The sequence below is a fragment of the Amblyomma mixtum genome, chromosome 3 (genome assembly GCF_055824585.1).
Source record: "Amblyomma mixtum isolate Tamu chromosome 3, ASM5582458v1, whole genome shotgun sequence".
NCBI lineage: Eukaryota > Metazoa > Arthropoda > Arachnida > Ixodida > Ixodidae > Amblyomma > Amblyomma mixtum.
In genome coordinates this window covers 174656769-174668814 of record NC_143014.1, presented here as the reverse complement: position 1 = coordinate 174668814, position 12046 = coordinate 174656769, and the positions used below count along the sequence as shown (strand labels likewise).

The following is a 12046-nucleotide window of genomic DNA, read 5'->3' as shown; positions in this document are numbered from 1 at the left end:
TCAGGCTTCCTTAGAGAAGCATCCTTTGTTTCCGCCTTTTCGATGCGTAATGCCCTGCTGTGCAAGTTTCGGCGAGTGTAGTATTCCTCAGCCAGCTCTGCTGCCTTGTTGAGCTTAACCTCAGTAAGCCTATCCTGCAGCCAGAGCCTTACATCGTCCTGGATGCAGCGGTAGAATTGCTCCAGCGCAATGCACTCTACCACCTTATCACGATCGTCATAAACTTCCTCGCCCTTGAGCCATTCAACTAGGTCGGCTTTCAGCTTAAACGCGAAGTCGATGTGCGACTCACTGCCTTTTTTTGCGTACCGGAACCTTTGCCGGAATGCCTCAGGTGACAGCTTAATTATATTTCCTCAACAGGGCCTCTTTGACCTCATCGTAACTCTCGAACGCCTCCTTCGACAAACACGTTATCACGTCAGATGCTTCCCCGGGAAGCAGAGCTAGCAAATTCTGTGCCCACAGTTCTCGCTCAATGACATTCCTCTCACAGACATGCTCAAATTTCACGAGGTAATTTGCCATGTCCTCGCCGATTACGAACGGCGGCAGTTGGTCTCGGATTCTTTGGCCGTTAGCCTGCACTGTCATTGAAGCTACGCTAGGCGCCGGCGAGCTTCGCAGCAACTCCAACTCTTTTAATTTTCTAATCTCTCGGCGTTCCTGTCGCTCTGCCTCTTCCCGCTTGAGGCGTTCTTAATTGTCGCTCTCGCTCTTCCCGCTGAAGGCGTTCTTGTCGCTCTCGCTCTGCGTCTTTGCGCTCACGGCGTTCATTGATCTCAGCCAAGGCCTCATCGGCTTCTTCACCCGCTACGCCCTCCTTCCGCATGATCTCGAGAATCGCCTTCTTTCGTTTCGCACGGCCTACGGTAAGGCCTAGCTCTTCACAAATTTCGACGAGTTCCTTCACTTTAAGGTTCTCCATCGCGCACAATAGTCTCTTGCAGCTTGCCCTTTAAGAATTCCCTTGCGGTTCACTACTATAGCGCTACTAGCATGACACGCGCAAGTAATTCTTTCCAAAACGCCTCGTTTACTCCCTCTGCACCAGCTTTCGTTTCAAAGCGCTCCGACTTGGCTCGAAACAGCAAAGCTCTCTCCAGTGCAACACACAGCCCTACTCTAAACTACAATCACGTGTGCTAGAGCAGTCTGGCGAATTGAGGGGAAAACATTAGGCACTCACCGCGCCGAGGTAGCTGACGCCGGTCGATCCCGCAGCTGCCATCCACTGTTGGGACTGGGTGTCCGAGCCAGGAAACGGTCGAGGCGACGGTGAGTAAAGGACGTTTATGTACAGTATGTACAAGGGCTTTTACATGGTACAAGGGTCAAGAGCCATCACGCCGGAGCTACGCTCGCCGCCGGGGCCGCCCTTCTTCTCTGTGCTAGCCCGTGGTGCTCTTGACCCTTGTACCATGTAAAAGCCCTTGTACATACTGTACATAAACGTCCTTTACTCACCGTCGCCTCGACCGTTTCCTGGCTCGGACACCCAGTCCCAACAGGGTGCTGACTTCCGCGGTGCCGACGGCCGAAGTGCCGTTTTTGAAGAGGTGAGTAATTCGAAGGGTCTGTTCACTTAGCTGTAGCTTAACTTGTCATCTCTATCTGCTGAAAGTGACGTGTTACTACTGAATCTAGCGGAATGGCTGCACACTGCGTTGCTGTAAAAGCGCTAGACGTCTTGTGCATACGAAGCAGCGCTACGTAGCTAGTCAAAACTGCAAAACATTCTCGCTGTGTCTGCCGTTCGTGCTGCGAGCGCATGGCAGAATTTGTTTCACCGTTCTGTAGTGTAAATAAGGCAGCTATGAAGCTTTGCCTTTCTGCTGAAAGAACGTCTTAGAAGCGTCAGCAGTTCGCGGACTACAGGCGCTTGAATTATCAATTTCTACGGCGGCAGTTTTGCAATTTCGGTAATTAATCGTGCTGTTTATCCACGATGTGTCCTGCATGCATGGCTCGCTGACAGTTATCAACTGATATTAAAAGCTGCAAGTCGTGTACATTCTTGCGTGCAGCGCAGCCAGCCAGTTTTGCTGCCGAGTTGAGGCAGCTCGGTTATATCACGGCGCAGAAGAATTCTGCTGCAAACTTCATGCACAATACGCGCTCCACAAAGATAAGTGGTCGCTGACGTATTCAACAACGTACAAATATGCTCCGGATAACCAACAGTTCAGGCCGGGTACCTCACGGCGCACCGTGACACTGCGCGAGCTGGCCTGAAACGACCGCAAACATGGCGCGCTTGCCGCGACGACGCTCGCGCGATTTTTAGAGATACTGCATTAAACTTTATGCGGTCTAATTCTGTACTGGAATGAAAGCTGGCGTTCCTAAGTCGACTGAAATCGCATCGTTTTTTGCACGAAGCCAGCGGAAAGCACTTTTTTCCATTTTTTCCTTGAACTACTGCTCCTTGGATGCTGTGACGTCACGAGTCTCCCTGCCTCCGTACCCGGCCGGCCCGGCGCCGCTTCGACGTCACGGCGTGTGCCTGCTGCAGCTGCATTAGGGTACCACGATGCCTGCCCGCCGGTGGGCAGGCATCGAGGCACCCTAAGCTGCATGGACGCTGCGCGCCACGTAGGGGACGCGCTGCGAGTGCCGCCGCTTGTGTCCGGAGTCGTTTGAGCTCGAATTTGATCCACGCGGCTGCCAGACCAGCGAAGGGTGGGGGTGCCAAAGTATTATTCCGCTAAAGGTTGTAACAGTAGTACAGTGGGGGAATGAACACGCCATGTAACATGCCTTCGCACAAGATGTTCTAAGCTCTGAAGAATGGAACCGGGTGGCGCAGCTAGCCTTCGCGGCGAAAGGTCCGAATTTTTATCGCAACCGACAGCGAATGCGACATAAATTTAGGTGCCCATCTGTAACTTTCGTTTCCGCCGTTGTCAAGAGGACTGCCTGCTTTCAGGGCCTCTCTGAAGGTGCCGGGATGTTCTGGACGATTCCGTGTTGCAAGATGGCCCGGGGTCCACCTTGGCATTGCACTGCGGAGTAGCCCAAAGCACTGCGCACGTTTTTTTTTTTTTTTAGCGCATAAGCGCTACTTCACTAGCAAAGCTGAAAAACACAAGTTATGTGTGAAGCCTTAACCACTGACGGAGCGCCAGCGCCGGAGGCCTTGCGCAGGCGACCCCCCCCCCCCCTTCTCTGCGAGCGGCACTCCCCCCCCCCCCCACGCACACGTGCAGCGGCTGACGCCAAGATCTTCCATGCGGATGCCTTTGAGGCGGTGCTGTCTCAAGTGCTTTTGCACGTCCTACTCGGTTTAACTACCCAACCATTTTTTTTTGTTGACTGGAAAGTTTAGCATGAAGTGAAGCTTTGAATACTAATTTTTGGCATTGTAACACACAAAATGTGTATGTATTCTTGATTTTTTTCTTTGGACTGTTGAATATTTTTGTGACTTTTCGTAAGTCAAATTTTCTTATATTTTTTTCTTTCATATTCAATGTATGTCTTTTCTTTGTATTGAAAAAAGAATTCCATTAGTTACACTATGATGTGCAGCAATAAAATACGACGTTGACATTAATGCGAGAAAAAAATATTTTATGCACACCACCCTGAAATTGCCTAATTTCCTGTGGTAAGGAAAGCGAAAAAGCCCCACAATTTACAATTTTTATTTGACCAGTAGTATTACAAATTTCCAAGCTTCCCTGTGGCACCGTAACCACCCACTTTTCTTTCGCAGTTATTGAAGTAAGTCTACATACTACACCAGATATACAACGTAAATGTCTGTCTCCACACACTGTATGCACTATTTTACAGCTAAATTGAACAGAAGTCCCAAGACCACTGCATTCAATTACACAGACTGCATGGGGTACCCAAAGTCTCTTCAAAGTACGATTTACCCCAAATAAAATACAATTGCAATAATAACATTTTCAGGTGGACACAGGGGCGCAATAAAAGACACGGACAGAGAAGTAGACAGGGACGAGCGCTTACTATCAACAGGCTTTATTCGACGTAGACCGTTAATATACCTTCGCTTACCCAAGCACCACTGTGCGAATCACAAGCACGTGGGTACCAGAAAACACCAAAAGAAATCCAAAGGTAGGCGATTACAGAAATCTATCTAAGAAAACCATTTCAGATCGGCGAAGTATCACAGATGAATCACTGATGCAGTTATCTCCTTTTTTTCTGATGTAATAGGCTTCCCGCTTATCGGACTGTAGAGTATTGTTGAGAAGCCGCGATCAGATTGAACGGGAACTGGTGGAAGCCTATTACATCAGAAAAAAAGGAGATAACTGCATCAGTGATTCATCTGCGATACTTCGCCGATCTGAAATGGTTTTCTTAGATAGATTTCTGTAATCGCCTACCTTTGGATTTCTTTTGGCGTTTTCTGGTACCCACGTGCTTGTGATTCGCACAGTGGTGCTTGGGTAAGCGAAGGTATATTAACGGTCTACGTCGAATAAAAGTCTGTTGATAGTAAGCGCTCGTCCCTGTCTACTTCTCTGTCCATGTCTTTTATTGCGCCCCTGTGTCCTCCTGAAAAGTTATGAACCAACACGCCCAAATACAAGTACTTCTGAATAATAACACATTTTTATTAATACTTATGCGGTGATTATCTTATGCCAAAATCAATTTGGAAGTTTATTTACAAACTACATTGCCACATGGTTCACCATCACTTTCACTGGGACAACCAGTCTCTTCACCAACACCACAAAATTCTTCATAGCATCATGATGCCTTCTTTTCACAGCAATTGCTTGAAACTAAGGTGTTCAGAGCAAAAGTCTTCAGAGATGAATTCATGTGAGGCAAAAATAACACAGCACAACAATTGCATTACTGCAAGAGCTGCCAAGCACATACAAGATGTAAAAGGTGCTGCTTGCAGTGCAATTTACAAAGCCTTGTCCTCAAATTATATGCCCCATGCTTACATAATTAAAACAGGTGCATCTCTCACTATACCAGCTGGCTTTCTCTAAAGGTCAGAAAAAGGAGATTCGCATCGCGCCTTTGGCCAGCAGCACTTTTTGTTAGGTTCCCTATGGGTCTCAAATATTAAGTACAAAAATAAACTTGAGGTAAACAGACGGTGCTACATGTGCTACATGACATCATATCATTATGACATAAAAGTTTCCACCATACAGAAGCTTTCTGATAGTACCAAAGCAGGCTCGTGGCTAGAAACCCCCCAATAAAGCCATTACCCGAGAGTCAAGAAACATACCTTGTATAAACAGCATTCAAATTAAATGCCAAACAAAATCAGAAGCCTTTTCACTTGCTTTTGCAATCCTTCCCCTCCCCCCTAAAAAAAAGTACATTAACATACAAATTCAAAAGGGGCCACTTTCAGCCTAGCAGCTTTTATTAGTATCACTATATACAGTTTTTTATTCTTGAAAATTTCATTTGGAAGCAGAACAATGACGCATCTGTAAAAACTGCACCAAGGCGGAGTATGATCTTCATCGATCAGCTGACTTCACGGGGTTCTAGGATAAAAGAAGAAAGATTATGGAGAAGGAAATCAATACTTTCTGCAGTATAACTTCCATTCATTAGGCAGTAAATCGACAGAACGTGACTAAAAGAACATGAACACTAAACATTAAACGTTCGCATAATTTCCAGCACACACAAAGAAGGAAACTGCATGTAAAAATGGCGGTTTTCAGAGAGTTTCCTTCAGTACCATTGGTATGACTCCATTTTTCTAATAATTTATCTTCTGTGGTCACCAACAGAAAGCACAACCTTAGTAGGGCGCTGCTATCCTCTGTTGAACAGTTCATCTCAGCAAATCAAGCAGCAGCAGACACTATGTATTTGTGCTTTAACAGCTTAATACACATAAAAATATAACTTCATAGACAATGTAAAGATACAAAGCCACCAGCTCCATTCATGACTGAGAAATAAAACAAATGAACACAACTGACACAATGTCTTAATGTAAGATAATTCAAAATGTACACTAACTTACTTCCAACAATTATGACGTGAACATTCCTGTGAATAAACAACAATCCAGAAGTCCACCACAGACTAACTTAAAACACTGCTGTAAAGAGACAACCACTTCTCATGCTGTTAGGCGTCATATATTCTTATCTTTGAATGCCTGCTGTGAGAGGGCTTTCTAAAAGACCTTGCTGCTGTCTGATGGACTGTTTTACAACATAGTCTCAAAGCATAGCAACCAACAAATTTGTAACCAACAAGTAAAAAAAAAAAGTCTGGAACCAGTTACAAATTGCGGACTACAAAGTCAGCAATGTATAGCCACTCTGAAACTAATGTCTACAGTTAAAAACGCCCGTCTCCTGCTCACAACTTTTGTTTTAGCATGTGCTGGCTTATTTTTGTAAAATTTAGATCCTATGAAGCTCCCTCTGTAACGGAGAAAAAAACGTGTTCTGTGATTCTAGTCTTACTATTCTTTCAAGCTGAATAAGTGCAATTTCCAAAACGTCGAAACTCAGACTGAAGCTACAGAACACTATGTTTTTTTATAAACTACTTCGAAGTTTCTAAAATTTGTACACATACTGCCTTAATGGTCATGATACCTGATATAATAGCTATTTCATAACACAATATGCAAAAGAAAACTCTGCTTTGCATATTTCCTCAATGGTTTTACAGAACTTTTATGCTACCTCCACACATTTTATCTTCTTTTCTCGTCACTTAAAATATTTTGTCAATGTCTCGAGTTCACACAGTCAAATATTATAAGCGCAGCTTTCTCCTGTGCTTTTGTTTCCTTCGACTGCGTACTTCAAGACCTAGAACTGGAAATGAAGAATTGTAAGCATTGACGAAGTCAGAAAAGAAGACTTCTTTTTTGACTAGGTCAGTGACTGCAATTCTCAGTTTCCATTATGATACTCGATAAGTCGAAATTTCATTGAACTCTTGACTAAGACCTAATACTATATCAAAGACTACATAAGTACACTAACGACGGGACACTTGTTCACATGAAAAGTTCAGAGAAAGACGTGCCTACCTGGCTTGGTGCAAACACCGAATGATGCTGCTCACAAAAGACAATTGGGTCAATAACCAGTGGTACAGGTGTAGCCGTTGGCGGCACAGCTGTAGGAAGCACTGGTGGTGGTGACAGTGATGGTGGGTGTAGAATCACTGAGTGAGGAGGGGACACTGGATCCACAGGGGCTGCCACAGGCACCGCTGGGATTTCTGGAAATGCCATGGTTCCAGCCAAGCCTGTCTGGCTTGCCCCCAAAGTGATACTGCTGCTTTCACTTCCAACACTTGCACTAGAAGGCCGTCGTTCCGTAAAGCTTGGATCTTCCACTGAAAGGCATAGCATGAAGGCAGGCCAGTGAGACAAGGATGGTGCTACGCTCCCACTGTAGCACAAAGCTTGCAAAGTACACGCACAAATTTCCAATGGCTCTGGTACATGCTGCAGTACAGGCATGCTATGAACCTACCCCAGTTTAATCAGTAGCCACACTGTGCGTGACCGAGCCACTAAAAAAAGACAATGTTGTACCTAACCAACAATGCACCCTGACCATCACCAGATCTTGTCTGAAAAGATGATGTCTGATAGATGATGTCTGAAAAGCAACCATTCTGCTCGCTACTAGTACTCATAACTGGCACATGACCACGAATTTAACAGATGCATGTAAGGAATAAAATTCAGTTAAATGTGACAGTGAAATATGGCATAATACAGAATTACATGCACTTGCTGAACACCGATATATTGCTGATTCACTAACTATTTCTACACACAGATGCATAAGCTCCATACCCATATGGCATACATGTCAAACCACGAATACTGCCGCCCTGCAGTTCACGTGTGAGACTCATAAGGCTCTTTTATACTAGTGCCACGAGTGTTCCACTACCTTGCAAAGAGTTTTGTGTACCTGCTGCTCGTAACCAGGGTTGTCCTCCCTTAGCTTAGTACTCATTTTACAAACATGCAGCAACTATTTGCAATTAATACAGAAATACATCCGACCTCTCTTTCAGTAGAACTGGGCGCAATGCACAATCTCCAAAACAGTTATTCACGCATGAATATTCAAGAAGCAAGGAAGAAGCATTCAGCCTTCATAGCTAGCACATTAGACTAGCACAAGCACATAGTATTTTAAAATGACATCAACACAAACTTGAAAAAAAACTGCTTAGCAGAGGTGTGAAATAACTGTACAGAAGCTCTTGAATTGAATCAAGAAAAAAAAAAAAGGCCGAATATTGAACCAAATATTGAATGCGAAAACTGTAATGTTTGTGAATTCTGCAATGATATGCAGCTGGGCCACACATTCAAGATACAACTGCTCTCATTAGGTAATGACAATGTTGCCATCTGTAGAAACAGCCAGAATCTTGCTTGGCCTTTATGCTGGTGAGGTGGACATGCAACTGCCTCACGTTCAGACTGCCGGCTGTGCGGCAACACACAAATGCATGCTCCATGTTTCAGCAGCAGCGCACACTTTGCACAATGCGAGCTGACCCGAGTGCTGCTGCCAGTAGTAATGTAGCCTCTGTAAGAGGTCTTTAGAAGCAGTGCCATCCCATGCAGCAGTGCACTCTAAAGGCCGTCAATTTAGTTTGTTTGGTGGCTTCAGTTAGGTCACCACTCGCTCATTACAAATACTTGTCACCCTGTTTTTCGGGGGCGGGTGTGGGGCTCCGCCTGACAATTTCCAGAGCAGCCGAATGAAGTTTTCGGAAGGCGCACACTCAGTGAGAGCACAGCATGGCATGCACCAACAATTACATCTGGCTGAAAGCCAATGAAGCAAACATTCAAGGTTAAGAGGCAATGGCAAAAGTCCTCAAGTGGAAAGACAAGCACAAATAAGAAGGCAACTGTTGCAACACTGATTCTCTTCAGATTCAAAAGGGCAAGTAAAAGCCTCCATCTATCAATGCTTCATTGGTTAAGTTTTTGTTCACTGGTTCATAACCTATGGTGCTTCCTTTCGTATCTTGCTACTGTACTTTGAGTTGCCAATCTTGGCGAACTGCGACAGTAGGAGCAGCAACCCTCAATCCAGGCTGCTGATGTTCAGGTATGAACTGAATATGCTTTTTCATGCAAAAAGAAACAAAAGTGTTTCACGGTTCAGGTGTGTCACGGTCACAATAAAACGTAATTGCATTGCATGTACACACACATGTGATAAGACCTGTGTGTCTTCTCCGCTGGCTGCCTGATTCGGTTTAGGAGCGAATAAAGAGCTTTTAATCTCTCTTACTCTCACCTCATGTTCTGCTGCTAAGATCATTCTAATCAGCTGCGTAGTGTACTCTGGTCATGCAAGGCGAACCTTGTACCAGCCTGCACTGTCTACCACATTAGGGCTACACACCAGTGCACATGCCTGTGTTGCATGTGCAGCACAGTGTGGCAAACAGTTAGCCCGATGCTGACCAGGGTTCTGTAACTCAATAAATCCCCTACACAAGGAAACCGAATACTAGAAATACTATCTGAAAAATTAACCATTCAAGAACTTACTATTCGATTTGTATTCGTATACAGTCAAGCCCACTTATAACAATATTCAAGTGCCATGGAAATACCATTGTTATAACCAATAATTGTTATAACAGGGTTGTGTATGAAAAAAAAGGAAAGATGACAAACTTCAGAGCATTTATTGACAGTAAATACCCGGAGGGGTTTGATTGTTCTAAAGCCTGTACAAGCTCGTTAATTCGAACTTCAGGAAACCGGAATAATGTTCACCGTTCACCGATGACCAAAGCACCGCCATCGCTGCGCCACCGGGAGCTTCGCGCACCTCTACATCACAGGAATCAAGCCGGCTTTCCGGAAGTGATTCTTATGGGAAATTCAAGAAGCATGCAGAACCAAGGGTGCGGTGACAGCTGACAAGAGAAAAAAAACGCGCTGGCTGCATGCATGCGTGCTGCACCGACTGATTGGAGGCACGCATGGCGTGCGTAGCCAATGCAGCAATGCAGCAGCTGTCCTGACGCGATGACGCCTGCCTCTTTTGCTTTTGTGGCGTTGCTACGCCAGCTTAGTCCATTGGTCGGCCCCACACGTGTGTGCTTTTGTGTTGTAAGCATGGTTTTGCTGGTGTGGTTGTAGCATTTCTTTCTTATTTTTCTATAATGGTTGACACTCAATTACCAGATTTAATTGTTATAACCAACAATGTGCCTTGACAGCATTGCTATAAGCAGTTTATTTTACCATAGAACACAAGGCAAAGCTGATGATGCCATGACTGACCATTGTTATATCCGATATATTGTTATAACCAGTATTGTTATAAGTGGACTTGACTGTATCTGAATATCCATACACCCTTTTTGTCTAAGGTTCAGCAGACATTGGTTTCAATGGCAGTCTATCAGCACAGAGTGATGTAGGTAAAGTAAGGCATGAACAAAAGGTAAAAAATGTTGGCAGCCCTTCACACTGCTTCACAGAAAAACTGCCAAAAAAGAAAATGCCATGAAGCAAGCTGGTCATGCTCATCACTCGTCATCAGCTGGTCACTGAGCTTGCAAGCTTAGGTGCACTACCATGCAGCAGGAGTGTACGAAAAAACAGTGAACAATTTCTAGACAGTCGACACTAGTTGTGTGGCCACTCTCCCTTTCAAGCCCAGCAAGTCCAAACTCTTTTTTAGAGTGGGTGATAAGAAAAAAAAAAGAAAACAAGATGGCACTACACGTGTCACCACCAAATCATGGGACACAACTTGATCCCACCTTGTACAGGTATGTGCTTTTCAGCCGTACAAAAGTCGTTATTGCCCACACACGATTCCCACGTAACTAGTACAGTAAAAGCTTGCTAACTCAAACCTCAAGAGAGTGTAAAGAATGTTCAAATTATTAAACGACCCCAAAAAAAAACTTTCAGAAACTGATTGCACCAAGGTAGATTTGTTTGGTGAAAGAATGGACAATGGTTGCTTGCTTTTGAGATGAGCTATCTTTTACGTTCCTATCAATGCTTTATTGCACGCATATTTTTGGGAGCGTCGAAGCAGAACTGCTCGAAAACCATAAGGACCCCCTTGGCACATTTCACGGTGTAACCCGATGGAGCTTCACTCCTACCGCATCACACCCCCTGTTATAAGTCACCGTCGTGTGTGAGGAGGCTTAACATTACAAACAGCAAATGTCATGACAGAACACACAGTTTCGACACACTGGAGGGGGTGGAACCACGTGGATGGAAGAGAAATGCTCAGCAGTGAGAAAAAAAGGGGGGGGGGGGGGGGGGGACCAGTGGCACACCAATCAGCATCCGAAACAGTGCCCAGCTGGTGTCAGTTTGGTGGCTGATGCTGGCTGACTGAGCCACCATTGCCGCAGGCTGGCGCGAAGCTCAGTAATTTGAAACTGAAACTGAGCAGTTGGACTGTTCGCGGAAGTGGGGTCGTCAGTTTGTCATAGCACCTGTTGTTACGCACATGTCAGAGGTAAGTGAGTGACTCTGTAGCATGAAATTCAGGTTTTGAGTAGGGCTATTTCAGTGACCTCTTGCCACGCCGCTCATATCTGGATGAGGCCTCCTTCAGGAGCCTGTTTGATTTAACTGGTGCAAGACCCCTAGTGTGTGATGCCATAGACTTACATGGACGCTGGCCAGCCAACAGTTCAAATTATCTAGACTTCCAAATGAATGGGGGTCGAATTAACGAGCTTTTACTTTGTTTTAAACCAGGCCAAACATTACATACCAGAAACTGTTTGGAGTACTTGGCCAAGCCTGAGCAATTACGTTTGGCGAATCTCTTGGCCAACCGCAGAAAAACAGTTGTCTTCATGTACAATACAGTCAATTTCGATATCTTTCACAGCTTACCACTCTCCCTCCAAAATCCCCACTGATGCAGCCAGCCAAGCGTTACTTCTTGTTCAGCTTAGAATATCTCAGAATTTGGCTTTAGCAAGTACGGCTAATGTCTGGACAGTGTGCAGTGTTTCCTGATCCCAAAACCGCGCCTCAACACCAAGCAGCACTGTCAGCATGCCT

General features: G+C 45.1%; 1 protein-coding gene across 3 annotated transcripts in view; it reads right to left on the bottom strand.

Annotated features, from left to right (window-relative positions):
* Positions 1–5347: 5347 nt before the first annotated feature.
* The window catches only part of garz (Sec7 domain-containing protein garz), a 59648-nt gene continuing 52949 nt past the window's right edge, over positions 5348–12046 (bottom strand). For all 3 annotated transcript variants that reach the window (XM_089581976.1, XM_089581977.1, XM_089581978.1), the window contains exons 33-34: positions 7028–7338; positions 5348–5507 (exon numbers count right to left, since the gene is read on the bottom strand). In XM_089581976.1, coding sequence (XP_089438102.1) covers positions 5481–5507; positions 7028–7338 — 338 coding nt within the window. In that variant the 3' untranslated portion in view covers positions 5348–5480. The remainder of the gene's footprint in view (positions 5508–7027; positions 7339–12046) is intronic.